At 59.0% G+C, this 27,922-nt stretch overlaps 3 protein-coding genes and 1 long non-coding RNA gene across 11 annotated transcripts in view; 2 read left to right on the top strand and 2 right to left on the bottom strand.

Moving 5' to 3' along the window:
* The first annotated feature begins 452 nt into the window (after positions 1-452).
* On the top strand, positions 453-12,633 carry DMPK (DM1 protein kinase). 8 transcript variants are annotated; one of them, XM_023182338.1, is made up of 16 exons: positions 566-744; positions 2,546-2,604; positions 3,072-3,163; positions 3,419-3,502; positions 3,582-3,677; positions 4,302-4,450; positions 4,735-4,828; positions 5,066-5,272; positions 5,355-5,618; positions 7,580-7,665; positions 9,672-9,783; positions 10,485-10,642; positions 10,746-10,843; positions 11,012-11,058; positions 11,347-11,436; positions 11,758-12,633. In XM_023182338.1, the coding sequence occupies exons 1-16, from the start codon at positions 566-568 to the stop codon at positions 11,908-11,910; spliced, it is 1,968 nt and encodes a 655-aa protein (XP_023038106.1). In that variant the 3' UTR covers positions 11,911-12,633. The 8 variants fall into 8 exon arrangements, with proteins under 8 accessions (XP_023038101.1, XP_023038100.1, XP_023038103.1 ...); XM_023182337.1 differs by lacking the exon at positions 2,546-2,604 and adding an exon at positions 2,643-2,730 and having other exon boundaries at positions 616-744; positions 11,351-11,436; XM_023182333.2 differs by lacking the exon at positions 2,546-2,604 and having other exon boundaries at positions 453-744.
* LOC116418569 lies at positions 9,919-14,539 on the bottom strand. The gene is made up of 2 exons (XR_004228657.1): positions 14,199-14,539; positions 9,919-10,919 (listed from the first exon to the last, which is right to left on the bottom strand). It is a non-coding gene; the product is annotated as an uncharacterized LOC116418569 (long non-coding RNA).
* SIX5 (SIX homeobox 5) lies at positions 12,778-17,553 on the top strand. Its single transcript, XM_023182326.2, has 3 exons — positions 12,778-14,288; positions 15,179-15,984; positions 16,230-17,553. The coding sequence occupies exons 1-3, from the start codon at positions 13,489-13,491 to the stop codon at positions 16,838-16,840; spliced, it is 2,217 nt and encodes a 738-aa protein (XP_023038094.1). The 5' UTR covers positions 12,778-13,488; the 3' UTR covers positions 16,841-17,553.
* A 765-nt stretch (positions 17,554-18,318) lies between these two features.
* The window catches only part of BHMG1 (basic helix-loop-helix and HMG-box containing 1), a 44,053-nt gene continuing 34,449 nt past the window's right edge, over positions 18,319-27,922 (bottom strand). Inside the window, exons 5-12 of the mRNA XM_023232695.2 lie at positions 27,131-27,273; positions 25,599-25,699; positions 23,855-24,010; positions 23,400-23,476; positions 20,692-20,880; positions 20,376-20,620; positions 19,010-19,099; positions 18,319-18,466 (exon numbers count right to left, since the gene is read on the bottom strand). Of these exons, the coding sequence (XP_023088463.1) occupies positions 18,319-18,466; positions 19,010-19,099; positions 20,376-20,620; positions 20,692-20,880; positions 23,400-23,476; positions 23,855-24,010; positions 25,599-25,699; positions 27,131-27,273 (1,149 nt within the window). The remainder of the gene's footprint in view (positions 18,467-19,009; positions 19,100-20,375; positions 20,621-20,691; positions 20,881-23,399; positions 23,477-23,854; positions 24,011-25,598; positions 25,700-27,130; positions 27,274-27,922) is intronic.

Below are 27,922 nucleotides of genomic sequence, written 5' to 3' on the forward strand. Positions count from 1 at the left end.
ATTTAACTGTCCGAGTCGGAATCCATCTCTGAGTCACCCAAGAAGCTGCCCTGGCCTCCCACCCCCTTCCCAGGCCTCAGCCCATTTCTCCTCCCCAGCCCCCAGCCCCTAGCCCCTAGCCCCTAGCTCTGGAGCTTGCCAGGAGCAAGGGGGTGGTTGCTACTGGGTCACTCAGCCTCGACTGGCCCCGTTTTAGTAATGGGCAGGTTCCTCTTGGAATCCATTACACCTGTGGCTTCCTCTGTGCTCTGCCTTTTTCTTGGGGTGACAGTGTGAGAGCTGAGATTCTCCATCCGTCCCCTCTAGCACTGAAGGGTTCTGAAGGGCCCTGGAAGGAGGGAGCTTGGGGGGTGGCTTGTGAGGGGTTAAGGCTGGGAGGCGGGAGGGGGGCTGGACCAAGGGGTGGGGAGAAGGGGAGGAGGCCTCAGCAGCAGACAGAAGTGGCCAGAGAGGCCCAGGGGACAGTCAGGGACAGGCAGACATGCAGCCAGGGCTCCAGGGTCTGGACAGGGGCTGCCAGGCCCTGTGACAGGAGGACCCCGAGCCCCCGGCCCGGGGAGGGGCCATGGTGCTGCCTGTCCAACATGTCAGCCGAGGTGCGGCTGAGGCGGCTCCAGCAGCTGGTGTTGGACCCCGGCTTCCTGGGGCTGGAGCCCCTGCTCGACCTTCTCCTGGGCGTCCACCAGGAGCTGGGTGCCTCCGAACTGGCCCAGGACAAGTACGTGGCCGACTTCTTGCAGTGGGGTGAGTGCCTGCCCTCAGGGCTCCTGCAGATGGGGTGGGGGTGGGGCAGGAGACAGGTCTGGGCACAGAGGCCTGGCTGTGGGGGGGGGCAGGATGGCAGGATGGGCATGGGAAGATCCTCCCATCCTGGGGCTCAGAGCATGGACCTGGGTCCTGGGGCAACATTTCTCTGTCCTGTGCCACCACCCTGGAGGGGCAGAGTAAGGTCAGCAGAGGCCAGGGTGGCTATGACTCAGAGCCATGGCTTAGGAGTCACAGCAGGCTTCGCTGCCAACAGCCTCCCATGGCCTCTCTGCACCCCGCCTCAGGGACAGGGCCAGTGTCATGCTGGGAGCTCCCTCTCCTAGGACCCTCTCCCCAAAAGTGGGCTCTGTGGCCCACTCCCTTGGTTTCCTGCAGCCCTGGGCAAGCCAGGAGGGCCAGCATGGGGCAGCTGCCAGGGGCGCAGCCGACAGGCAGGTGTTCGGCGCCAGCCTCTCCAGCTGCCCCAACAGGTGCCCAGGCACTGGGAGGGCGGTGACTCACGTGGGCCCTGGGGGAGAACCAGCTTTGCAGACAGGCGCCACCAGTGCCCCCTCCTCTGCGATCCAGGAGGGACAACTTTGGGTTCTTCTGGGTGTGCCTCCTTTTGTAGGTTCTGCACCCACCCCCAGCCCCAAAGTCTCAGTCCCTATGAGCCATGTGGGTCAGCCACCATTCTCGCCACCCTGGCTCCCTGCATCCTTTAGTTCTCCTGGCCCAGGGCCTCCAACCTTCCAGCTGCCCCACAAAGCCCCTTCTTGCGAGGACTTTCCAGGGCCTGGGGCCAGGGCTGGGAGGAGGATGCTTCCACTTCTGCCAGCTGCCGTGTCCGCCCACCTCCTCCCCAAGCCCAGGATTCGGGCTCACTGGTCACTGGTTTCTTTCACTCCCAGCACCCTGCACCTCTGGCCCTCACGTGCTTGGCCCTCAGCGACTGGCACTTGGTCTTTGGTCTGTGTGTGACAAACTGTATGACACTTGTTTCCTGTTTCTCCACCTTCCCTTGCTTCCTCTTCTGTCCATCTCTTTGTGACCCAGGCCTGGTTCCTCTCCCTCCTCCTCCCATTCCACAGATGGGAAGGTGGAGGCCAAGAAGGGCCAGGCCACTCAGCCTCTGGAAAAACCTTCTCCCAACCTCCCGCAGCCCCTAATGACTCTCCTGGCCCCCCTTTAACAGAAGATGAAGTTGGGCTGGCAGGGTAAACTGAGACCGGGCGGGATAGAGGTCTGGCACTCCAGGGAGGAGCACTCCTTTTGTGGCCCGAGCTGTATCTTGCGGCCCCTCCCCTGCCAGGCCTGGGGCGGGGGAGGGGGCCTGGGTTCCTGCTGCCTTAAAAGGGCTCAATGTCTTGGCTCTCTCCTCCCTCCCCCGTCCTCAGCCCTGGCTGGTTCGTCCCTGCTGGCCCACTCTCCCGGAACCCCCCGAAACCCCTCTCTCTCCTCCAGAACCCACTGTCTCCTCTCCTTCCCTCCCCTCCCATACCCATCCCTCTCTCCATCCTGCCTCCACTTCTTCCAGCCCTGGGAGTCCAGGCCTCCCTGTCCCCATGGTCCCTAAGCCACAAGCCTCCACCCCAGCCGGTCCCCCACCCAAGCTGCCCTGTTTAACATTCCTAGTCATAGGACCTTGACTTCTGAGAGCCCTGATTGTCATCTGTAAATAAGGGGTAGGACTAAAGCCCTCCTCCTGGAGGACTGAGACATGGGCTGGACCAGAGCACTTGAGTCTAGGATGTGTGACCATGCCGGCTTTGTCTCCCTGTCCTGTTCCTTTCCCCAGCCCCAGATCCAGGGTTTCCCAAAGTGTGGTTCAAGAACCACCTGTATCTGAATCTAGAGGTACTGGATACTAACCCCACGTCTGGGCCATTACCCAGGACATTCTACATGAGAACGAGGGAGTGGGGCCCTGGCTGCACCTGAACTGTCACCTGGAGTCGGGTGGAGGACTGGAAGCCCAGGAAGGTGGAAGAACTGGGTCTTATTTCCTTCTCCCCTTGTTCTTTCGGGTCTGCCCTTCTGCAGACTTCATTACCCCACCCTCACCGTCCTGCACACCCTTGGAGCCCTCTGGTCCAATGCCCTGTCCCGCAAAGGGCTTCCCAGGCGTCTCACTTCTATGGGAGGGCAGTTTTGGGTCCCCAGAACCTTACACAGTGTTTATGTGGGGAAGCTCTTGGGAAGCAGACAGTCCTAGGGTGAAGCTGAGAGGCAGAGAGAAGGGGAGACAGAGGGTGGGGCTTTTTCCCTTGTCTCCAGTGCCTTTTCTGGTGACCCTCGGTTCTTTTCCCCCACCACGCCCCCAGCGGAGCCCATCGTGGTGAGGCTTAAGGAGGTCCGACTGCACAGGGACGACTTCGAGATTCTGAAGGTGATCGGACGCGGGGCGTTCAGTGAGGTAAGCCCAACCGTACCGGAGCCCGACTTGACTTGTGGTGGGTGGGGCATAGGGGTTGGGGTGGGGCCTTAGAAATTGGTGAATGACCAAACCTTAGAACCTAGGGCTGGGCTGGAGGCGGGGCTTGGGACCAATGGGCGTGGTGCGGCAGGTGGGGCGGGGCCACGACTGTGTGCAGAAGGGGGTGGAGTTGGGTCTCGGCGAGCCCTTCTGTTTTCCCGCCGTCTCCACCCTGTCTCCCTGTCTTGGCTTCAGGTAGCGGTGGTGAAGATGAAGCAGACGGGCCAGGTGTACGCCATGAAGATCATGAACAAGTGGGACATGCTGAAGAGGGGCGAGGTGAGGGGCTGGGCGGGCGTGGGGGACTTTGAGGATCCGCGCCCTCTCTCCGGCTGCAGCTCCTCCGGGTGTCCTGCAGGTGTCGTGCTTCCGTGAGGAGAGGGACGTGTTGGTGAATGGGGACCGGCGGTGGATCACGCAGCTGCACTTCGCCTTCCAGGATGAGAACTACCTGGTGAGCTCCGGGCTGGGGTGACTAGGAAGAGGGACAGAGCCCATGCTGTCGCTGGACAAGGAGGTGGGGAGAGGAAGCTCTAGGATTGGGGGTGCTGCCCACCACAAGTCTCCCACGCCTGTGGGAGAGTCTGTGTGCAGTAAGAGGGTGTGTCAGGTGGATGAGGGGCCTTCCTTATCTTGGAAGGGGATGGTGTTTCACTGCCCGTTTCTGGGGTGTTTTGGGGGACCCGTATAAAGATGTCTGCTGGGGGGGGTCTCTTACCTGGAATGGGATAGGTCTTCAGAAATGCTAACGGGGCCACTGCCTAGGGAGGGAGTGTCTGGGCCCTGTTCTCTGGGTGCTGGGTGGTCTCTGAGTTCTCTTTCCCAGAACATCTCAGGGGGAGTGAATCTGCCCAGTGACATCCCAGGAAAGGGTTTTTGTTCGTGTTTTTTTCCGAGGGGCAGGGGGTGGGGGCCGCAGGTGGTCTCTGCTTTGGCCCGGCAGATCTCTGGTTATCTCTGGGCTGGGGCTGCAGGTCTCTGCCCGGGGATGGGGTGTCTCTGGGAGGGGTTGTCCCGGCCGTCCGTGATGGATCAGGGCCTCGGGACTACCAGCCACCCATGACGAACCCCTTCTCAGTACCTGGTCATGGAGTATTACGTGGGTGGGGACCTGCTGACACTGCTGAGCAAGTTTGGGGAGCGGATTCCGGCCGAGATGGCGCGCTTCTACCTGGCGGAGATTGTCATGGCCATAGACTCGGTGCACCGGCTCGGCTACGTGCACAGGTGGGTGTGGCATGGCCGAGGGCTAGGGCGAGGAGATAGCAAGCTTGTTCCCTGGCAGGGTTCTTGGAAGGTCAGAGCCCAGAGAGGCCAGGGCCTAGAGAGGGACCTCCTTGGTTGGGGCCCACTGGGGCGTGCCTGGGAGTAGGGTCCAGAACTGTAAAATCCCTACAGGGGCGGAACCCAAGGAAGTGGGGCCCCAGGTGGCACTGCCCAGAGGGGCAGAGCCTGGCGGGACCACAGAAGGGAGGTTCACGTATCCCACCCTTCTCCTTTCCTCGGTGCAGGGACATCAAACCCGACAACATCCTGCTGGACCGCTGTGGCCACATCCGCCTGGCCGACTTCGGCTCCTGTCTCAAGTTGCAGGCAGATGGAACGGTGAGCCAGTGCCCTGGCCACAGAGCAACTTGGGCTGCTAATGAGGGATGGGAGGTGCAGAGTGTGGGGGCAGGACTGGATTTGGAGGGGGAAGGAGGAGGTGACCTAGGCCTAAGTGTGCATCTGTGTGGCGGAGCATTAGACCAGGCGGAGGGAGAGGCTGAACATTTGGGGAGTGGTTGGAAGGAGGGCCCAGAGCTGGTGGGCCCAAGCCTCGCTCTGCTCCTTTTGGTCCAGGTGCGGTCACTGGTGGCTGTGGGCACCCCAGACTACCTGTCCCCCGAGATCCTGCAGGCTGTGGGCGGTGGGCCTGGGACAGGCAGCTACGGGCCCGAGTGTGACTGGTGGGCGCTGGGTGTGTTCGCCTATGAAATGTTCTATGGGCAGACGCCCTTCTACGCGGATTCCACGGCGGAGACCTACGGCAAGATCGTCCACTACAAGGTGAGCATGGCCCCAGGGAGCCCTGGCCTCTCCAAGTAGGCGCTCCCCAACTATCGCCTCCTCTCCCTCTCTCTCTGAGCAGGAGCACCTCTCTCTGCCGCTGGCAGACGAAGGGGTCCCTGAGGAGGCGCAAGACCTCATCCTGCGTCTGCTGTGTCCCCCGGAGACACGGCTGGGCCGGGGTGGAGCAGGCGACTTCCGGACACATCCCTTCTTCTTTGGCCTCGACTGGGATGGTCTCCGAGACAGCATGCCCCCCTTTACACCGGATTTCGAAGGTGCCACCGACACATGCAACTTCGACTTGGTGGAGGACGGGCTCACTGCCATGGTGAGCGGGGGCGGGGTAGGTACCTGCGGCCCCTGCTCGACTGCGGGAACCTCCCCATGCTCCCTCCATAAAGTTGGAGTAAGGACAGTGCCTACCTCCTGGGGTCCTGAATCACTCATTCCCCAGAGCACCTGCTGTGTGCCCATCTAGTGCTGAGGACCCAGCAGTGACCTAGACTTATAGTCGAGTGGGGAAACACAGACCAGTCTTCAGACAGTGAAGCCCCAGAATGATCAGGGCTGAGACAATGGAGTGCAGGGGGTTGGGGACTCCTGACTCAGCAAGGAAGGTCCTGGAGGGCTTCCTGGAGTGGGGAGCTATCTGAGCGGAGACTTCGAGAGATGAGAAGCAGGAGAGGACTCCTCCTCCCTCGGGCCGGCTCTCTTCACCGTGTAACAAGCTGTCGTGGAATGCTTGCTTGGCTCTGGGTGCCCTTTTGCTGGACAATACTGGGGATCCAGCACTGACCAGATCATCTCTGGTCCCTGCCCTCATCCACTTGCAGTCTAGAGAATTAGAGAATTATGGAGAGTGTGGCAGGTACCCTGAAGGGAAGCAACAGGATACAAGAAAAAATGGTGGGGCCAGGCGCCGTGGCTCACGCCTGTAACCCCAGTACTTTGGGAGGCCGAAGTGCGTGGATTGTTTGAGCCCAGGAGTTCGAGACCGGCCTGGGCAATGTGGTGAGACCCTATCTCTACAAAAATATTTTAAAAATTGGCTGGGTGTGGTGGCGCGTGCCTGTATACTCAGCTCCTACGGAGGCCGACCTGGGAGGCTTGCTTGAGCCCAGGAGGTTAAGGCTGCAGTGAGCTGTGATTGTGCCACTGCACTCCGGCCTGAGCAACAGAGAGAGAGACTCTGTCTCAAAAATAAGATAAAATTAAATTGAAATTTAAAAATAGGCTGGGCTGCGGCTGGGCGCTGTGGCTCATGCCTGTAATTCTAGCACTTTGGGAGTCCGAGGTGGGCGGATCACGAGATCGGGAGTTTGAGGCCAGCCTGGCCAACATGGTGAAACCCCGTCTCTACTAAAAATACAAGAAAAGTCTCTGGGCGTGGTCATGGTTGCCTGTAATCCCAGCTACTGGGGAAGTTGAGGCAGGAGAATCACTTGAACCTGGGAGGCAGAGTTTGCAGTGAGCCAAGATCATGCCACTGCACTCCAGTCTGGGTGACAGAGTGAGACTGTCTCAAAAAAAAGAGAAAAACAAATAGGCTGGGCAAGATGGTTCACGCCTATAATCCCAGAACTTTGGGAGGCTGAGGCAGACAGGTCACTGGAGGTCAGGAGTTCAAGACCAGGCTGGCCAACATGGTGAAATCCTGTGTCTACTAAAAATACAACATTTAGCCAGGCTTGGTGGTGTGTGCCTGTTGTCCTAGCTACTCAGGAGGCTGAGGCAGGAGAATCGCTTGAACCTGGGAGGCGGAGTCTGCAGTGGGCCGGGATCGTGCCACTATACTCTAGGCTGGGAGACAGCAAGATTCTGTCTTAAAAAAAAAAAAAAAAAGTGGGCCGGGCACAGTGGCTTATATTTGTAATCCCAGCACTTGGGAGGCTGAGGTTGGAGGACTGCTTGAGCCCAGAGTTTGGGACTAAACCAGCTGAGGTGGGCGGATCACTTGAGGTCAGGAGTTCAAGACCAGCCTGGCCAACGTGGTGAAACCCCGTCTCTACCAAAAATATAAAAAATTAGCCAGGTGTGGTGGAGGGCACCTGTAATCCCAGCTACTCGGGAAGCTGAAGCAAGAGAATCGCCTGAACCTGGGAGGCAGAGCTTGCAGTGAGCTCAGATCATGCCACTGCACTCCAGCCTGGGCAACAGAGCAAGACTCCTTGTCAAAAAAAAAAAAAAAAAAGGGGGGGGGGGCCCGAGTTGGGGCTGGTTTGTGGGGAACAGGTAAGCCAAGATCCAAAAGCAGTGAGGAGCCCACCCTAACAACTGCTGGTCACATCTGTGTGTCTTGTGCAGGAGACGCTGTCAGACATTCGGGAAGGTGCGCCGCTGGGGGTCCACCTGCCTTTCGTGGGCTACTCCTACTCCTGCATGGCCCTCAGGTAAGCACTGCCCTGGATGACTTCCAGAGCTTCCTGGGTCCTGCTCCTTGGCAGCCAATAGAGTCGCAGGATCAGTCTTGGAATCTTACTGTTTTGGGACCAAAGACTCCTAAGAGGCCAGAGTTGGAGGACCTTAAAATGTCAGATATATGTACTTCAAAATGTTAGACTGAGCCGGGCGCGGTGGCTCAAGCCTGTAATCCCAGCACTTTGGGAGGCCGAGACGGGTGGATCACCAGGTCAGGAGATCGAGACCATCCTGGCGAACACGGTGAAACCCCGTCTCTACTAAACAAAAAAAAAAATACAAAATGTTAGACTGAATTTTAAAACCTCAGAGTCACAGACTGGGCTTCCCAGAATCTCGTAACCATCAACTTTTACGTCTGTAGTAGAGTCACAGGACTTCAGAATCTTGGAAAATATGAAGTTTAGACTTTTACAATCTAATTGTAAAAGAATGCAAACTCTTTGAATCAGCCCCATAACAATAAGGCCATTTAAAGGTATTAGTTTAGGCCGGGTGTGGTGACTCACACCCATAATCCCAGCACTTTGGGAGGCCGAGGCGGGCGGATCACCTGAGGTCGGGAGTTCGAGACCAGCCTGACCAACATGGAGAAACCCCGTCTCTACTAAAAAACAAAATTAGCCGGGCATGGTGGTACACGCCTGTAATCCCAGCTACACAGGAGGCTAAGGGCGGGAGGCAGAGGTTGTGGTGAGCTGAGATCGTGCCATTGCACTCCAGCCTGGGTAACAAAAGCGAAACTTCATCTCAAAAAAAAAAAAGGTATTTATTTACAGGCTGGGCATGGTGGCTCACGCTTGGAATCCCACCACTTTGGGAGGCTGAGGTGGATGGATTGCTTGAGCCCAGGAGTTGAAGACCAGCCTGGGCAATATAATGAGATAACAAAATATAACAAAAAATTGAAAAAATTTAGCCAGGCATGGTGGTCTGTGCCTGCAGTCCTAGCTATTCAGGATGCTGAAGTAGGAGGATCACTTGAGCCTGGAGTTTGAGGCTTCAGTGAGCCATGATAGATTCCAACCTGGGCAACAGAGTGAGACCTGGTCTCAAAAAAAGTATTAATTACACAAATAATGCATTGCTTATCACAAGGAAATTAGAAAATACAGATAAGGAAAAGGAAGTCAGTATCTCGTGAGCTCACCAGATGGCAGTGGTCCCTGGCTCACACGGCCACAGGCACGTTTAAATACTGGAGAACAGGTGTTCTGTTGTTTTTTTTTCCTTCTTCTTCATGCTACTTTGTCTAAGAGAACAGTTGGTTTTCTAATCAGCTTTTATTACTGGACAACATTACAAATACTGTACCTTACCGTTAATGAACTCTAACTCGATTCTGAACTGCTCCTAGGCATGCATCTGGGCTCCAGCAGAGGATGTGTCAGGATTGAACACACATCCTCTGTTGGAGCCCAGGTGCATGCCCAGGATAGCTAGGTCCTGAGCCATGTTCCCACAGGAGGGACTGCTAGGTTGGTGGGGACAGCCACTTCGTACCCTAGGGAGGAGCTGTCCCCTTCCCACAACTGAGTGGGGTGTGCTGACCTCCAGTCGCCATCTTGGGGTCTCATGCCCAGTCTTAGGACCACATCTGTGGAGGTGGCCAGAGCCAAGCAGTCTCCCTCATCAGGTGGCCTCCCTGTCCTGCGGCCCTAAGAAGAGGGGTCTGCAGAGATCACATGTCAAGGGAGGAGATGAGCTGACCCTAGAACATGGGGGTCTGGACCCCGAGTCCCTGCAGAAGGTTTACAAAGAGCAGCTCCCAGGGGCCCAAGGCCAGGGGAGGGGCAGGGCTTTTCCTAAGCAGAGGAGGGGCCATTGGCCCACCTGAGACTGTTCTCTTCGCGCTGTCGCTCCCCTTCCTCAAATCAGGAGGTCTTTGAAGCAGCTGCCCCTTACCTACAGGCCAGGAGCTCTGCTTCTCCACCAGAGAATCAGCATTCCATCTCCCTCCCCACCCCCCTCTCCCCAGGGACAGTGAGGTCCCAGGCCCCACACCCATGGAACTGGAGGCCGAGCAGCTGCTTGAGCCACACGTGCAAGTGCCTAGCCTGGAGTCCTCAGTGTCCCCACGGGATGAAACAGTAAGTTGGTGGAGGGGAGGGGTCTGTCAGGAGCAAGCAGAAGAGAAAAGGTGAGGGCTTCCCGGGTGGCGTGTGCTGTAGAGCCCTCTGGGGACTTCCTGAACAGAAGCAGACAGAAACCACAGAGAGACGAGGTTACTTCAGACATGACACGGTCTCTAGTTACAGTGGGGCATTAAGTAAGGCTGTGTGCGTTGGTGGGGATCTGAGGAGTTGATCTTTGAGCTGAACGCTCCTGAAGGAGAAGCCAGCCATGGAAAGAAAGGTGGCAGGTGGTCAGGCGAGAGCCTCAAGGGCAAAGGCCTTGAGCAGGTGGGAATCCTGATTTGCTCCTGTTTGGCTGAATCGTTCCTGAGAATGCTGGAGAGGCCAGCAGGAAACAAAACCCAGCAAGGCCTTTTGTCATGAGGGCATTAGGGAGCTGGAGGGATTTTGAGCAGCAGAGGGACATAGGTTGTGTTAGTGTTTGAGGACCAGCCCTCTGGTCCCTGTGTGGATTTAGAGGACCAGACTCAGAGAAGGGGCTGAGGGAGGTAGGGAAGGGAGGGGGCTTGGATCATTGCAGGAGCTGTGGGGATTCCAGAAATTTTGAGGGGACGGAGAAGTAGGGGACAAGCAAGGATCCCTAGCCTGGAACCAGTGCCCAAGTTCTGAGTCCTCCAGGAGCCACAGGCAGCCTTCAGCCCGGTCCCCATACACAGGCTGAAGTGACAGTTCCAGCGGCTATCCCTGTGGCAGAGGCTGAGGCCGAGGTGACGCTGCGGGAGCTCCAGGAGGCCCTGGAGGAAGAGGTGCTCACCCGGCAGAGCCTGAGCCGGGACATGGAGGCCATCCGCTTGGCCAACCAGAACTTTGCCAGGTCGGGGTTGGGGCCGGGGCGCGGGGCCCATGGCAACCCTTGGCAGCCCCTCTCGTGTGACTCGTCCGACTCGGACCGACTCACCGTCCTTACCTTCCCACAGTCAACTACGTGAGGCAGAGGCTCGGAACCGGGACCTAGAGGCGCATGTACGGCAGTTGCAGGAGCGGATGGAATTGCTGCAGGCAGAGGGAGCCACAGGCGAGTCCCTCATGTGTCCCCTTCCCCGGAAGGCCGGGAGGAGGTGGGCTGTCTGCTCTGCGGGGCATGTAGACACCTGGAGGAGGGAAGGGACCCACGCTGGGGCACGCCATGCCACCGCCCTCCTTTCCCCTCCACGCACCCTATGCCTCTTTCTTCTCCTTCCAGCTGTCACGGGGGTCCCCAGTCCCCGGGCCACGGATCCACCTTCCCATGTAAGACCCCTCTCTTTCTCCTGCCTCAGACCTGCTGCCCACTCTACAGATCCCTCCCTGGCTCCTGGTCTCCCCGTCCAGATATAGGGCTCACCCTACGTCTTTGCGACTTTGGAGGGCAGAAGCCCTTCGTTCAGCCCCAGATCTCCCTCTGTTCAAGGCTCACCAGATTCCCTCCGGGATCTCCCTAGATAACCTCCCCGGCCTCGATTCCCCTCGCTGTCTCTCGCCCCACCGCTGAGGGCTGGGCTGGGCTCGGATCGGGTCACCTGTCCCTTCTCTCTCCAGCTAGATGGCCCCCCGGCCGTGGCTCTGGGCCAGTGCCCGCTGGTGGGGCCAGGCCCCATGCACCGCCGCCACCTGCTGCTCCCTGCCAGGGTACGTCCGGCTGCCCACGCCCCCCGCCGCGCCCCTCGCTCCACCAGCCCCGTGCCACCCGCTTAGCTGCGCATTTGCAGGGCTGGGCCCACGGTGGGAGGGCGGATCCTCGGGCAGCCAATCAACACAGGCCGCTAGGAAGCAGCCAATGACGAGTTCAGACGGGATTCGAGGCGTGCGAGTGGACTAACAGCTGCCGGCTGTTGGGGCGGGGGTGGGGCGCGGGGAGGCGTGCGGGCCCACCTATGGGCGTGGGCGGGGCGAGTCCCAGGAGCCAATCAGAGGCCCATGCCGGGTGTTAACCTCGCCCTCTCCCCGCAGGTCCCTAGGCCTGGCCTATCGGAGGCGCTTTCCCTGCTCTTGTTCGCCGTTGCTCTGTCTCGTGCCGCCGCCCTGGGCTGCGCTGGGTTGGTGGCCCACGCCGGCCAACTCACCGCAGTCTGGCGCCGCCCGGGAGCCGCTCGCGCTCCCTGAACCCTAGAACTGTCTTCGACTCCGGGGCCCCGTTGAAAGACTGAGCGCCCGGGGCACGGCAAAGAAGCCGCGCCCACCCTCTGCCAGTTCACACCGCTCCGAGCTTGGGTCTCCGCCCAGCTCCAGTCCTGTGATCCGGGCCCGCCCCCTAGCGGCCGGGGAGGGAGGGGCCGGGTTCGCGGCCGGCGAACGGGGCTCGAGGGGGCCTTGTAGCCGGGAATGCTGCTGCTGCTGGTGGGGGGATCGCAGACGACTTCTTTCGGCCAGGCAGAGGCCCTGACGTGGATGGGCAAACGGCAGGCCTGCGAAGGCAGCAAGCCGGGTCGTCCGTGTTCCACTTTCCACGCACCCTCACCTACCGTCGGTTCGCAAACTGCAAATCCTCCCTTGTGCATGACGCCCTGCTCTCTGGGGAGCGTCTGGCGCGACCTCTGCCCGCTTACTCGGGAAATTTGCTTTTGCCAAACCCGCTTTTTCGGGGATCCCGCGCCCCCCTCCTCACGTGCGCTGCTCTCGGAGCCCGAGCCGGCTCTGACCGGTTCGGCGGTTTGGATATTTATTGACCTCGTCCTCCGACTCGCTGACAGGCTGCAGGACCCCCCAACACCCCAATCCACGTTTTGGATGCACTGAGACCCCGATATTCCTTGGTATTTATTGTCTGTCCCCACCTAGGACCCCACCCCCGACCCTCGCGAATAAAAGGCCCTCCATCTGCCCAAAGCTCTGGACTCCGCAGTCTGCGGTTTGCGTAGTGGGCAGGAGGTTGCGCAGCGGGCCAATCCGTAGGCGAGTGTAGGAGGCCGAAGGTCTGGGAGGAGCTAGCGGGATGAGAAGCGGACGAATCAGGGTTGGGGGAGGAAAAGCCACGGGGCGGGGCTTTGGCGTCCGGCTAATAGGAGGGCGAGCGGGCCACCCGGAGGCACCGCCCCGGCCCAGCTGTGGCCCAGCTGTGCCACCGAGCGTCGAGAAGAGGGGGGATGGGCTGGCAACGCGCGGCCATCCTCCTTCCACTGCGCCTGCGCACGCCACGCGCATCCGCTCCGGGGACGCAAGCTCGAGAAAAGTTGCTGCAAACTTTCTAGCCCGTTCCCCGCCCCTCCTCCCGGCTAGACCCGCCCCCCCTGCGGAGCCGGGAATTCCGAGGGGCGGAGCGCAGGCCGAGATGGGGAATGTGGGGGCCTGCAAAGGACCCTGGAGACGGAGGCGTGCAGAAGCTCAGTCTCGGGGCGGAGGCTTCGCGCCCTTAGCCCTCCTGGACGGCCCGTTACCTTCTGCGTTGTCCCGATGGGGAAACTGAGGCCCTGAGCTAGAAGCACACGCTGGGGGGAGGCAGAAAGCGCGGCCAGAGGCGGAGGGGAAACAAAGGGAGAATCACAGACAGACGGGAGGGGAACGGACACACACGGGGACAGAGACCCGGGTCTCGCCTTCTCGGCGTAGGGCGCAGGGTCGGCCAGGGAGAAGATCGAGAACAGCAGGGAGTGGGGACGAAAAGGGGGGACAGGCGGGGGAGGGGGCTGGGGAAAGCCCAAGGGAGGAAGAGAAGGAGGGAGGAACTTCCCAAAGTTGCAAAACATGGCTACCTTGCCTGCGGAGCCAAGCGCGGGGCCGGCGGCCGGGGGGGAGGCGGTGGCGGCGGCGGCGACCGAAGAGGAGGAGGAGGAAGCGCGCCAGCTCTTGCAGACTTTGCAGGCGGCCGAGGGTGAGGCGGCGGCGGCGGCCGGGGCCGGGACCGGCGAAGCGGCTGCGGGAGCGGAGGGCCCGGAATCCCCGGGCGTCCCCGGGTCGCCCCCCGAGGCCGCTGCCGAACCGCCCACGGGCCTCCGCTTCTCGCCCGAGCAGGTGGCGTGCGTCTGCGAGGCGCTGCTCCAGGCGGGCCACGCCGGCCGCTTGAGCCGCTTCCTGGGCGCACTGCCCCCGGCCGAGCGCCTACGTGGCAGCGACCCGGTGCTGCGCGCGCGGGCCCTGGTGGCCTTTCAGCGGGGCGAGTACGCCGAGCTCTACCGGCTACTCGAGAGCCGCCCCTTCCCCGCCGCCCACCACGCCTTCCTGCAGGACCTCTACCTGCGCGCGCGCTACCATGAGGCCGAGCGGGCCCGCGGCCGCGCGCTGGGCGCAGTGGACAAGTATCGACTGCGCAAGAAGTTCCCGCTGCCCAAGACCATCTGGGACGGCGAGGAGACAGTCTACTGCTTCAAGGAGCGCTCCCGCGCCGCGCTCAAGGCCTGCTACCGCGGCAACCGCTACCCCACGCCGGACGAGAAGCGCCGTCTGGCCACGCTCACCGGCCTCTCGCTCACGCAGGTCAGCAACTGGTTCAAGAACCGGCGACAGCGCGACCGGACCGGGGCCGGAGGCGGCGCGCCCTGCAAGAGGTGAGGGGCCTCGGGCGGCGCAAGTCCCCCTCTCCTGGGGACATCCCGTCCACCAGTCCTCCTTCCCCGTGCCTATTATTGGGGCCGGCGTGCCGAGGTCCTTGGACACCTCCCGTTCACAACCCTGGGTGCCCGCGGGGCGCGGGGACTAAGCGTGGACGGGACAGACACCCGCCCGGGCCCTCTCCCCGGCATCACTGCCCCGCGCGTCTCCTCTTCCAGCGGTTCCACTCCGAGCTCCTGCCCCTATCCCATCGGTGTTGGGGTACCACACTGCGGGGGGCACTAGAGGGGCTGCGGAAAGGGGGCAGGGGCTTGTGGCCACCCCCAGCCCGCGTAGGGGCTGCCTCCCAGCCTCCTTTCTTCACTGACCGTTACTCTTACCCACCCGCCCCCACACCCCCTCCGAGTCCCGACGGCGTGGTTCATCGTCTGCCTTTGTTGTGAAACGTGAACCTTCCCCAGCTCCGGTTTCCCTGTAACCCAAGCCCTTCCCCTCCCACCCTGAGCGCCGGCCTCTCCCTTCTCTGACGCCCCGCAGGGAGGGCACCGGGAACTGTGCTGGCGGCTGCTGCTCCCTCTCTCCAGGGCACTCGCCCTTTATACCCAACCAAGGAACTTTTAGGGCAACCTGGGAGCTCAGCCTCTGGGGACCCGAGGCTGAGGCGGGGGAGAGCAAGGGCCTCTTCCCTCCCCAGCGCTTCTCTGCAGTGGTGTCCATGCAGGACTTGCAAAAGGCCCTGGGGTTTGGGGTGGTCTCAGAGAGGCTTCATAACCCCTGGAATGACCCACCGAAACTTGGGCCGGGAAAGTAGGGGGAGCAGCCGGCTAGCTCTGTGGGAGGCCCCACAGGCTAAGGGACCCCAGCTGACAGCCATTTCTCCTGCCAGCGAGTCTGATGGGAATCCCACGACTGAGGACGAGTCCAGCCGAAGTCCTGAGAACCTGGAGAGAGGGGTGGCCGCAGTGGCCGCCGAGGCCGCTGCCCAGGGCTCCATATTCCTGGCAGGGACCAGCCCTCCCGCGCCGTGTCCGGCCTCCTCCTCCATCCTGGTGAACGGGAGCTTCCTGGCGGCCAGCAGCTCCCCAGCAGTGCTCCTTAACGGGGGCCCTGTCATCATCAATGGCCTAGCTCTGGGCGAGGCCTCCAGCCTGGGCCCGCTGCTGCTCACTGGGGGCGGGGGTGCCCCTCCGCCGCAGCCCAGCCCTCAGGGGGCCAGCGAGGCCAAGACCTCCCTGGTCCTGGACCCTCAGACAGGGGAGGTGCGGCTGGAGGAGGCTCAGCCGGAGGCCCCTGAGACCAAAGGGGCCCAGGTGGCTGCTCCAGGACCAGCCCCTGGAGAGGAGGTCCCAGGGCCCCTGGCCCAAGTGGTGCCTGGCCCCCCGCCGGCTGCCACCTTTCCTCTTGCCCCCGGGCCAGTGCCTGCTGTGGCTGCCCCACAAGTGGTACCACTCTCCCCACCCCCAGGGTACCCTGCAGGCCTGAGCCCCACCTCCCCGCTATTGAACCTACCCCAGGTAGTGCCCACCTCGCAGGTGGTGACCCTGCCCCAGGCTGTGGGGCCCCTGCAGCTGTTGGCAGCCGGGCCAGGCAGCCCTGTGAAGGTGGCAGCTGCAGCAGGCCCTGCCAACGTGCACCTCATCAACTCCGGGGTGGGCGTGACCGCCCTGCACCTGCCTTCGGCCACTGCCCCAGGTACTCCCAATCTCCCTCCCTCAGGCCTGGGTGAGAGCCAGGGGAGGGGGTGCAGTCATCTCAGAGGGAGGAGCTGTCAGTGGGCTCCCGGGGGGCATCTCATCCCTGGCGAGTCTCAGTGCCCCGAGGACAAGGCCCACTGGAAGGCTCCTTCTGCCCGCCCTCCAGCCGCACAGTCTCTACCTCTGCTTGGCTTGGCGGGCTCTCCTGGCTCTCACCCGCGCTCGGTCCCTCTCTCCCCACAGGAAACTTCCTCCTGGCCAACCCTGTCTCTGGCAGCCCCATCGTGACGGGTGTGGCCGTGCAGCAGGGCAAGATCATCCTCACCGCCACCTTTCCCACCAGCATGCTCGTCTCCCAGGTCCTGCCGCCAGCTCCTGGCCTGGCCCTGCCCCTGAAGCCAGAGACAGCCATCTCCGTGCCCGAGGGAGGCCTCCCGGTGGCCCCCAGCCCTGCTCTCCCAGAGGCTCACGCCCTAGGCACCCTCTCTGCGCAGCAGCCCCCCCCCGCCGCTGCCACCACCTCCAGCACCAGCCTGCCCTTCTCCCCTGACTCCACTGGCCTCCTTCCCAACTTCCCAGCACCCCCACCAGAGGGGCTGATGCTGTCACCCGCGGCTGTGCCTGTCTGGCCAGCAGGGCTGGAACTAAGCACAGGAACAGAGGGGCTGCTGGAAGCAGAAAAGGGGCTGGGGACACAGGCCCCCCACACCGTGCTGAGGCTGCCGGACCCCGACCCCGAGGGGCTGCTCCTGGGGGCCACTGCAGGGGGTGAAGTTGACGAGGGGTTAGAAGCTGAGGCCAAGGTTCTGACCCAGCTCCAGTCGGTGCCTGTGGAGGAGCCCTTGGAACTGTGACCCAGTGCGGCCCTGTGGCCTCTCCCAACAATGGTGCTGAAGACACAGGGACAGGAGTGGGAGGAGGGGGCCCCAGAAACACGGTTGCTGAAGACCCCAGCCACCACATCCTTCTGCCCGGGTGGCCTCTCCAAGCCCTGGTGGTGCCCAGGGTCGCGTCCCTGGCTGCCTCCTGTCCAGGTCTCCCTCCCCCTCTGGATGGGAAGCTTCTCTGTTACAGCCCTCCCCATGCTGTGCCCTGCCATATACATGGGGGACCCAGGCTCCTGACTCAGGGGCCCTGCCCCCTCCACTTGGTACTAGCTGTGAGTGGAGCACCCTGCCCCAGGGCGGGACTTCCAGCCCCCAGAGCCCTCTCCCTGTCACTCCCTGAAACACTATTAATAGCTCTGCTGATAGCTGGTGTTGTCACAACTGTCTGGAATCCAAAGGTGGAGGACAGACAGCCCCGCGCCCCCAAGACTGGAGACCCTCCCCGGCGTGGCATTTCCTGCCAGGGGTGGGAGGGGGCAGCTGTGGGGAGGCGGGGGTCTTCCCCCACCAGCTCTCCTGGACTCAAGCCTTTGTCCTCATATCTGGCCCAGACCAAAGATTCCCTCATCCCTGGGGGCAGTCCTGCCACTGTGTCTCCTTTGTATTCTAAATCTTTATTTTTCTAGGACATGTTATGCCTCCATTTTCAATTAAAATAAAGTTACCGGACTACACCACCACCAGGGGTGTGGGGTGCCTTCCAGGGGCTGGCCGAAGGAGCACTGAACACACCCGGCCTTCCCATTGCTGCCTCCCGAGGGCGAAGAGGGGTTTGCGTTCAGATGCACGGGGTGGCTGGGAAGGGGTGGCAATGAGGCCTCTTGCAAGCCACAGGCCTCCAGATGAGGGTGGAAGGAGCACCGCAGTGGGGCAGCAGGGGACGCGGGAGGGCCTGCCCTTGTCTCTCTTGCTGGTAACAAAGGTTCCACTTGCTTTATTTTATTTAAAACAATAAATAGTCTAAAAATAGAACAGGAGAGGCAGGAGTAGGGTGAGGCGAGCATGAACAGGGTTGCAACTGTGTGGCTCGGGTGGGGCCGGGAAGGGGAGAGGGTGGGTAAACTTCACCTTCCAACAGGCAGCTGTGGGCGGCTGGTGCTCCAGGCAAACGTGCTCAGCAGTTGGGGTCAATCAGTGCCCCCCTCCCCAGTCCCATGGAGGGGACCCCACCTCCGCCTCCGAGAGTGCTGGGATTACAGGCATGAGCCACTGTGCCTGGCCTATTTTTTTTGAACAAAGTCTCGCTACCAGGAACGCAGGTGAGGCGTTTGAGACCAGCCTGGCCAACATGGTGAAACCCTGTCTCTACTAAAAATACAATGGGACCTGCATTCTCAGGGGCTGGAGGCCCAGCAGGGACAAGTTCATTGATGGGTCCTGGCTTCCAGCAAGAGCTGTGGTTGCCATGAGGGGTGAGGGGAGCGAGGTGAGGGGGCCGCCCTTTCTCACTGGATGTGCGTGGGCAGCGGCAAGGCCTTCTCGGCCAGCAGCTGGTAGAAGGGCTTGGGCGTCTCCCAGTCCTCAGCCTCGCTGCTGGAGCCATCCTGCTTCACGATGCGGTTGTGCTGGCGGCTGAACCTGCGAGCCTTGGTGCTGGGGAGACGGAGGCAGGACGGCCCAGCTTCCTCACTCGCCTCCCGGGCATCCCCGTCCCACCCCCAATCCTGTGGCCCCCGCAGCGGCCTGGGCCACCGTTTTAGCCTCTACTGGGCGAGCCTTGGGGCCAGCAAGTCCTGGTCTGTAAAATGGGACTCAGCCAAGGGCTGTGGGATGTGTTCAAAGTCAGGAGCCAGGGCAGGTGGCAGCTCCTTGAAAGTGGAGGGGGCAGGGTTCGGGGGAGTTGAGGCGGCCAAATGACAGGAAAATCAGACCACACCCCAAGAAACTCATGTGGTAGAGACGCAAAGGAATTGAGGCTGGGGGTCCTTGTCTGGGCTCAGCTGTTCCCCAGCTTAGTTGTGGTGGGGCACCCCTACACCTGTGTCACTCCCAAGGGTTTCATAAGAAGGGACAACATGCAAATTCCTCGGCCCAGTCTCCCACGCCATGACCCCCAAGGCTCCAGAGACAGAGCAGGTTCCGGGGCAGGGGGGCCCTTCCACCCCCCACCCACACCTCGGGGCCGGGGCCTCTCACCAGTATGGCCTCCGTTCCTGCTGGGTCATCACCCGCCACAGCTGGGCCAGCTCCTTGGTGGCAGCTGTAGAAGCGGTTCCAGGACAGGATCTGGGACAGCAAGAAGGATGAGGTAAGGAGAGGCCTGCAGGACACCCTGACTGAGAACTCAGACCCTTCCTAGACTTGTGGGTCTACAAGGCCTCCAAGACCACCCTCTGGAGCTGAGGATGCAGAGGGAGCTGGACTCAGTGGCTGTTCACAAGGGGGCATCCGGCATCCCAGGAGAGTGCAGGGGACCTGTGGCCACCGCTCCTGGCCCCCACATCTGGATCTTCCTGTAAAGGAACGAGCTCTTCTCTGTGGCTTGGGGTGACCTCCCCATCCCCTGGCTCCAGGCCTGACAGTAACTGGTTCAGGATTGGCACGAGATCTACCAAAGTCAGTCCCAAGGACTTTGCTTAAAACCTCAGAGACCTCTGCTCCCCCCGGGGTCACTTGGGTGGGGGACAGGACCCGAGCCTGCGCCTCCTGGGGTGACCCCGCCTGCTAGAGAATGAAGCCAGCACAGAAGACAGCGGAGATGAGCGGAAAGGACAAAGATTCCAGACAGCCTGTGTGAGCCCTGAAACCAACTACATCTCAAGGCAGTCTATACCTGCCCTTGTTTTCTAGGTTATATAAGTCAATTCATTTCCTTTTCTTGCTGGGCCTGAGGCTCACACCTATAATCCCAGCAATTTGAGAGGCCAAGGCAGGTAGATCACTTGCAGGTTTTGAACTCCTGGCCTCAGATGATCCGCCCACCTCCGCCTCCGAGAGTGCTGGGATTACAGGCATGAGCCACTGTGCCTGGCCTATTTTTTTTTTTTTTAACAAAGTCTTGCTACCAGGAACGCAGGTGAGGCGTTTGAGACCAGCCTGGCCAACATGGTGAAACCCTGTCTCTACTAAAAATACAAACATTAGCCGGGAGTGGTGGCACACCTGTAATCCCAGCTACTCAGGAGGCTGAGGCAGGAGAATCTAGGAGGCAGAGGTTGCAGTGATTTGAGCCCGCGAGGCAGACATTGCAGTGAGCCGTGATTGTGCCACTGCACTACAGCCTGGGCGATAGAGTGAGATTCCAACCCCCCCCCCCCAAAAAACAGTCCTTTTTTCTGACGTCTAAAGTCTGAATTGGATTTCAGCGCTGACAATGGATGGATCCTGTCCAATATGATGGGGCCGGGTTCAATTCTGGGGAAGAACTGTGGTCCAGGAAGAGTTTGTGGGGTCTGGGATGGGGAGAAAGTGTCAGACAGCTGTGAGGAGCGGCATGGCCAGGCTACGGGCAGAGAACAAAGCCAGGGCCTTCCCCAGGGCCAAAGACGGACCCCCTACCCACCGGATGTACTGCTTCCGGTTCATCCTGCAGAACATGATGAAGCCATTGACACACTTCTTCTTCATCTGGGGTAGGCAGGGGCCTTTCTTCTTCTCCTTGGGCTTCACAGGGGCCCTGGCTGCTTGGCCCTTCCTGGCCTTTTTCTCGGCTGCTGGCAGGGGTGAGGTCGGCCGGGTGGGGGTCCATGTGGTGTCTTCGTCCTCTTCGCTGGAGCCCGGCATGCCCGCAGGGTTGGCCTGCATATCCTGGGGGAGGGAGAGGGTGGTGAGAGAGGAAGGAGGCCCGGCCGGCCCTGGCGTGTGGCCGTGTCTCTCACCTCTGGCTGCTTCCACAGGGGCTCTGAGTCGCTGTCCTCCGAGCTGGAGCTAGAGCTGGAGCTGGAGCTAGAGTTGGATGGCACCTTGCTATTCCCGCTCAGTGAGAGGTAGCAGTGGTCCAGCGAGACTGAGGACCGGTGCAGGCTGTGGGACTCAGGAGGGTCTTTGGGGGCCTTGGAGGCTGTGTCCTGGGGCATGACGAGGGAGAAAGATGGGAGGGGAGACAAGTGGTGCCCCTTCATCCCCCCAATACTGCTTTTCTAGGACATAACACGAGCATTAGCAGTAGCTCAGATTGGCAGGGTGTGGTGGCTCACGCCTGTAACCCCAACACTCTGGGAGGCTGAGGCAGGAGGATGGCAGAGCCAGGAGTTACAGACCAGCCTGGGCAACATAGCGAGACCTCGTTCTACAAAAAATAAGAAAAAAAAAAGGCCAGGCACAGTGGCTCATGCCTGTAATCCCCACACTTTCGGAGGCTGAGGAGGGCGAATCACCTGAGGTCAGGAATGCAAAACCAGCCTGGCCAACAGGGCGAAACCCTGTCTAAAAATACTAAAAAAATTCGCCAGGTGTGGTGGTGGGCACCTGTAGTCCCAGCTACTCTGGAGGCTGAGGCACAAGAATCGCTTAAATCCAGGAGGCGGAGGCTGCTGTGAGCTGAGATTGCACCACTGCCCTCCAGCCTGGGCAACGCAGTGAGAGTGTCACAAAAAAAAAAAAGAGAAATTAAATTAAGTTAAATTTAAAAATAAGTTAAAAAAAAAAAAAAACAAAGAAATAGCTGGGCATGGTGGTGCATGCCTGTATTCCCAGCTACCTGGGAACCTGCGGCAGGAGGGTCATTTGAGCCCAGGAGTTCAAGGCACTGATCTATGATGGTGACTGCACTCCAGCCAGCCTGGGCGACAAAGCAAGACCCTGTCTTTCTCTCTTTCTCTCTCTCTTTCTCTTTCTCTCTCTCTTTCTTTTTTTTGAGATGCAGTCTTGCTGTTGTCCCTCAGGCTGGAGTGCAATGGCGTGATCTCAGTTCACGGCAACCTCTGCCTCCCAGGTTCAAGCGATTCTCCTGCCTCGGCCTCCTGCGTGGCTGGGGTTCCAAGTGCACGCTACCATGCCCAACTAATTTTTGTATTTTTAGTAGAGATGGGGTTTCATCATATTGGTCAGGCTAGTCTCAAACTCCTGACCTCAGGTGATCTGCCCACCTCAGCCGCCCAAGGTGCTGGAATTATAGGCATAAGCCACCACGCCCAGCCACGGCCTGCTATTTTTTTTTTTTTTTTTCTTTTTTTTTGAGACTGGGTTTCGCTCTTGTTGCCCAGGCTGCGGTGCAATGGCGCCATCTCGGCTCACTGCAACCTCCACCTCCCAGGTTCAAGCAATTCTCCTGCCTCAACCTCCTGAGTAGCTGGGATTACAGGCATGTACCACCACACCCGGCTAATTTTGTATTTTTAGTAGAGATAGTATTTCTTCATGATGGCCAGACTGGTCTCCAACTCCTGACCTCAGGTGATCTGCCCTCCTTGGCCTCCCAAAATGCTGGGATTATAGGCGTGAGCCACTGTACCCGGACAATTTTTGTATTTTTCTTTTTTTTTTTTTTGGAGACGGAGTCTCACTCTGTGGCCCAGGCTGGAGTGCAGTGGCCGGATCACGGCTCACTGCAAGCTCTGCCTCCTGGGTTCACGCCATTCTCCTGCCTCAGCCTCCCGAGTAGCTGGGACTACAGGCGCCCACCACCTCGCCCGGCTAGTTTTTTGTATTTTTTTAGTAGAGACGGGGTTTCACCGTGTTAGCCAGGATGGTCTTGATCTCCTGACCTCGTGATTCGCCCTTCTTGGCCTCCCAAAGTGCTGGGATTTCAGGCTTGAGCCACCACACCCGGCCAAGTTTTTTATTTTTAGTAGAGATGGGGTTTCCCCATGTTGAACAGGCTGGTCTCGAACTCCTGACCTCAAGTGATCCACCCGCCTGAACCTCTCAAAGTGCTGGGATTACAGGTGTGAGCCACTGTGCCCAGGCTAGTCTTTTGATTTCAGTTTCCTCATCTGTAAAATGGGGCCACAGGAGACCCTGCTTCGTAGAATAGTTGTAAAATGATGTGGGAAGCTGGGTGCGGTGGCTCACACCTGCAATCCCAGCACTCTGGGAGGCCGAGGTGGGCAGATGACTTGAAGTCAGGAGTTGGAGACCAGCCTGGCCAACATGGTGAAACCCCATCTCTACTAAAAATACAAAAATTAGCTGGGTGTGGTGGTAGGCGCCTGTAATCCCAGCTACTCAGGAAGCTGAGGCAGAACTGTTTGAACCCGGGAGGTGGAGGTTGCAGTGAGCCGAGATCACGCCACTGCACCCCAGCCTGGGCAACAACAGGGAAACTCAGTCTCAAATAAATAAATTAATTAATTAAATTAAATAGTTGGTTTTTTTTTTTTCTATGGGCACCTGGCAGTTTTTATCCTTTTATCCTTTTTGTCCAATTCCTTCCACGTGCCCAGCACAGAGCCAGCATCTGGTGGCCACCGGCAGGTGCACAGAGGGTGGGGGGTTTTTAAGGATGAGGAGAAGCATGAGTGGAAGGACAGATGGGTAGATGGCAGCTGAAAAAAGGGTGAGGGAGTGGATGAGTGAATGAAGCCGCGAGTGACGTGTGTGGAGAGACGGATGGATGTGTGTAGGCAGAGGGGCAGAGGATGTCTACCTTCTCCAGTGGAGCCTCCTGCGTGTAGGCTGAAGGTGAAGACTCCAGATCTAAGCACACTTCTTCAAAGAAAGCTGCTAGGGAGGGAGACCAGAGGGGCTGCTAGAGCAGAAATGCTTCTCCCACACCGCCAAGCTTCGGCCACGCTGTCCCTGCTAGCTGGAATCCCTGTCTCTGGCATTTTCCTTCAGGATCTCCCACCGTGTCCAAATCCCGCTCACAGCCCACCCCCCTGGGTCACCTCCAACACACAAAGTGAGCCCAAGTCCTGCTATGGGCTTCTAAAGCCACCCACGCACCACACCAGCCTGTGGCTGCTCCCCCACTAGGCTGTGGGCTTCTTGAGGCAGGGCCAGGGCAGGATTCACCCTGGGCACCCAGGACGGCCCCATGCAGGCCTGGCCACCGCATGCTTCCCGAATGAACTAAGCATCAGGGCCAGGCCCGGGCCTCACCTTGGGTCAGGTACTCTGTGCCATCCTCCAAGATCTCGTCTGGCGGCAGTTTCCCTGGGGAGCTGAAAAGGCTAGGGCTGAGCCTGAGGATCTCACTTGGGTGGCCTGTTCCACTCCAGACATCAATCTGGGGAGGCCCCAGGGACAGTGGGCTTCCTGGAAAGGAAACAGCAGACTCAGGGGTGTGGCCAGAGATCACCCTCTGCCCTAGCACAGCAGCTGGCGTTGAAGAGATAGTGCCTGATGCTTCGGAAAGCGAATCTCAGTTTCTCATTTTGAATTCTTGATTGGAGAAATGAAGAGGCAGCTGGCCACGATGGCTCACGCCTGTAATCCCAGCACTTTGGGAGGCCAAGGCAGGCAGATCACTTGAGGTCAGGAATTGAAGACCAGCCTGGCTAACATGGTGAAACCCCGTCTCTACTAAAAAATACAAAACTTAGCTGGGGGTAGTGGCATGTGCCTGTAGTCCCAGTTACTCAGGAGGCTGAAGCGGGAGAATCGCCTGAACCTGGCAGCAGAGGTTGCAGTGAGCCGAGATCGTGCCACTGCACTCCAGCCTGGGTGACAGAGTGAGACCCTTTCTCAAAATTAAAAAAAAAAAAAGAAGAAGAAATGAAGCGAAGTGATGTTTGGCATTATGTCAGGGATGGCCAAAAAAAAGAAAAATCAATATCATAATGTATAAAATCCCATAGGCTGATTGTAACTACCTGCAGCTCTACAATAAGAAAGATTCTGAGGTCAGGTGTGGTGGCTCATGCCTGTAATCCCAGCGCTTTGGGAGGCTGAGGCGGGTGGATCACTTGAGGTCAGGAGTTCAAGACCAGCCTGGCCAACATAGTGAAATCCTATCTACTAAAAATATAAAAATTTGCTGGGCGTGGTGGTGCACACCTGTAATGCCAGCTACTCAGAGGCTGACGCAGAATCACTTGAACCCGGGAGGCAGAGGTTGCAGTGAGCCGAGATGGCGCCATTGCATTCCAGCCTGGGTGACAAGAGCAAAACTCCGTCTCAAAAAAAAAAAAAAAAAAAAGATTCTGAGGTCGGGAGCAGTGGCATGTGCCTGTAATCCCAGCCCTCTGAGAGGCTGAGGCAGGACAATCCCTTGAGTCCAGGAACTGGAGGCCTCCGTGAGCTGTGATTGTGCCACTGCACTCCAGCCTCAGGGTGAGAACTTGTCTCAAAAGAAAAAACAAAACAAAAACACAAAAGAGGTTGGAAGGGTGGCTCACGCCTGTAATCCCGGCACTTTGGGAGGCTGAGGCGGGCGGATCACCTTGGGTCAGGAGTATGAGACCAGCCTGGCCAACATGGTGAAACCCCATCTCTACTAAAAATACAGAAATTAGCCAGGCATGGTGGTGGGCACCTGTAATCCCAGCTACTTGGGAGGCTGCGGCAGGAGACAGAGGTTGAAGTGAGCTGAGATTGCACCACTGCACTCCAGCCTGGATGACAGAGTGAAACCCTATCTCAAAAAATAAAACAAACAAACCAAAAAGACCCAGAACGATTCTGAGGCAATGTCTGGGCTCAAGGAAAAAGTGGTGATTGATTACCAATGTCTGCCATGGCAGCAGTGGTGGAGAGATGGCAGGTACGCTGCATATTTGCCTTCCCTGTGCTTAGGGGATCTCCATTCCCTTTCCTGCCTACCCTCTTCCATAGAAATCCTCAGACTGAAAGTATGGGAAGGCCCACACCAGCCTACAAGAAGGAAAGACAGAATTGCAGTCACCTTGGGGGCTGTTCTCTGGGGTCCAGGCAGGAAGCCAAGGGTCAGCATCTAGGGACCCTTTGTCCACATCCTCGCTGGAATCATAGAACACCAGCTTCTGCCTGCAAGAGGTGGAGTTTCAGAGTCAGACACACAGGCCCCGGGCTGGAAACTGCTATAGGGCCCCTTTGGCACTCTGCACTGGCCCCCGGGGGAGTGCTGGGGGCGTAAAGTTCAGTCAGTTGAGGCTCCCATCCTCAGAGAGCTTACAGTCTCATGAGGAGAGCCCAGCCCATAAGCAGGAGCTGCAGACGACAGGGCAGCGCTGTGACTGAGGGCATTGGAGGATGAGCCAGTGGAGGGCAGTGGGCTCAGCCTGAGGGATGGGTGGTTTTCCAGGGGCACAGGGAAGCAGGCTATCCGGGAAGAAGTACTGGAATGTGAGAAGCTCAGAGGGGCTGGCGCAGGGCTCCTGGGGAATGGTGAATATGTGGCGGTGTGAAGTGTAAGAGTCATGGGTGGGCCGGGCGCGGTGGCTCAAGCCTGTAATCCCAGCACTTTGGGAGGCTGAGACGGGCGGATCACGAGGTCAGGAGATCGAGACCATCCTGGCTAACACGGTGAAACCCCATCTCTACTAAAAAATACAAAAAACTAGCCAGGCGAGGTGGCGGGCGCCTGTAGTCCCAGCTACTCGGGAGGCTGAGGCAGGAGAATGGCGTGAACCCGGGAGGAGGAGCTTGCAGTAAGCTGAGATCCGGCCACTGTACTCCAGCCTGTGTGACAGAGCAAGACTCCGTCTCAAAACAACAACAACAAAAAAAAAGAGTCATGGGTGAAGGGCAGGAGAGAGGGCTGACGAGGTGAGTTGGGGGTCACTAAAGGTCTCACAGGCCAGGTAAAATATCGGGGCCGGGTGCAGTGGCCCATACCTATAATCCCAGCACTTTGGGAGGCTGAGGTGGGAGGATTGCTTGAGCCCAGGAGTTCAAGACCAGCCTAGGCAACATACGGGGACCCCATTTCTACAAAAAATAAACATAAAAAAAATTAGCCGGGTGTGGTGGTGTGTGCCTGTGGTCCCAGCTACTCAGGAAGCTGAGGCAGGAGGATTGCTTGAGCCCTGAAGGTTGAGGCTGCAGTGATCTATGATTGCGCTACTGCTCTCCAGCCTGAGCGACAGAGTAAGACCCTGTCTTTAAAAAAAAAAAAAAAAAGATATTGGACTCTATGCTGCAGGCACTGAGGAAAGGCTTTAAGCCACGACCTCCATGGTCAAGGTCTCTTTGTTGGAAAAGCCATGTGGTCACATGAGGATGGGATGGAGGGGAGATAGAGGAGGCAGAGAGACTGGTGAGGAAGCTGTGATCATGTCCAGGAAATGGGAGGTCAGGCTTTCCTGTGAGCTCACAGTGGCAGGCACAAAGCTGGGCCCCCACTGGTACTCAAGGGGCACCGCAGAGGACACGACTTGGCCTCTCTTCCCACTACCCATCACCCACGCCAGACCAAACCCCTCAGCAGCGCAGTCAGTGCCCTGGGGACTCCCTTACCTGGGATAGGGCTGGGTCTTGTTGAGAAAATGGATCCTCGCTGCATCTTCCTGGGCCAGGAGCGCAGGGAAAGGCACGTCATCCTGGACACTGCCCTGGCACCAGCAGCCTAAAGGGCAGATCAGGGTGAGCATGGCTGGGGACTGGGCCAAATTCCAGGAAGCCCAGACGCAGGGGACAAAGGGGTGCCAGCTTCTGCCACATACCCTCTCACTCCCCAATCCTAGTCCAAACCTCAGGATGCAGGGCATCGCATCGGTGTGAGGCTGAGGGGGGCCCCAAATCACCCCTGGGTTTTTTGAATCCCACATCCCTATCAGAAGCTGTAATGGGGGCCGGGCACAGTGGCTCATGCCTGTAACCCCTGCACTTTGGGAGGGCGAGGCGGGTGGAACACGAAGTCAGGCGTTCAAGACCAGCCTGGCCAAGATGGTGAAACCCCGTCTCTATTAAAAATACAAAAGTTAAAGCTGGGTGCGGTGGCTCATGCCTGTAATCCTAGCACTTTGGGAGGCCAAAGCGGGCAGATCACGAAGTCAGGAGTTCAAGACCATCCTGGCTAACACGGTGAAACCCCATCTGTACTAAAAATACAAAAAAAAACATTAGCTGGGCATGGTGGCATGCGCCTGCAGTCCCAGCTACTCGAGCGTCTAAGGCAGGAGAATCACTTGAACCCAGGATAAGGAGGTTGCAGTGAGCTGAGATTGTGCCACTGTACTCCAGCCTGGGTGACAGAGTGAGACTCCACTCCATCAAAAAAACAAAAAACAAAAAACAAACAAACAAAAA

Source organism: Piliocolobus tephrosceles, chromosome 21, assembly GCF_002776525.5.
Source record: "Piliocolobus tephrosceles isolate RC106 chromosome 21, ASM277652v3, whole genome shotgun sequence".
In the NCBI taxonomy this organism is placed as follows: domain Eukaryota; kingdom Metazoa; phylum Chordata; class Mammalia; order Primates; family Cercopithecidae; genus Piliocolobus; species Piliocolobus tephrosceles.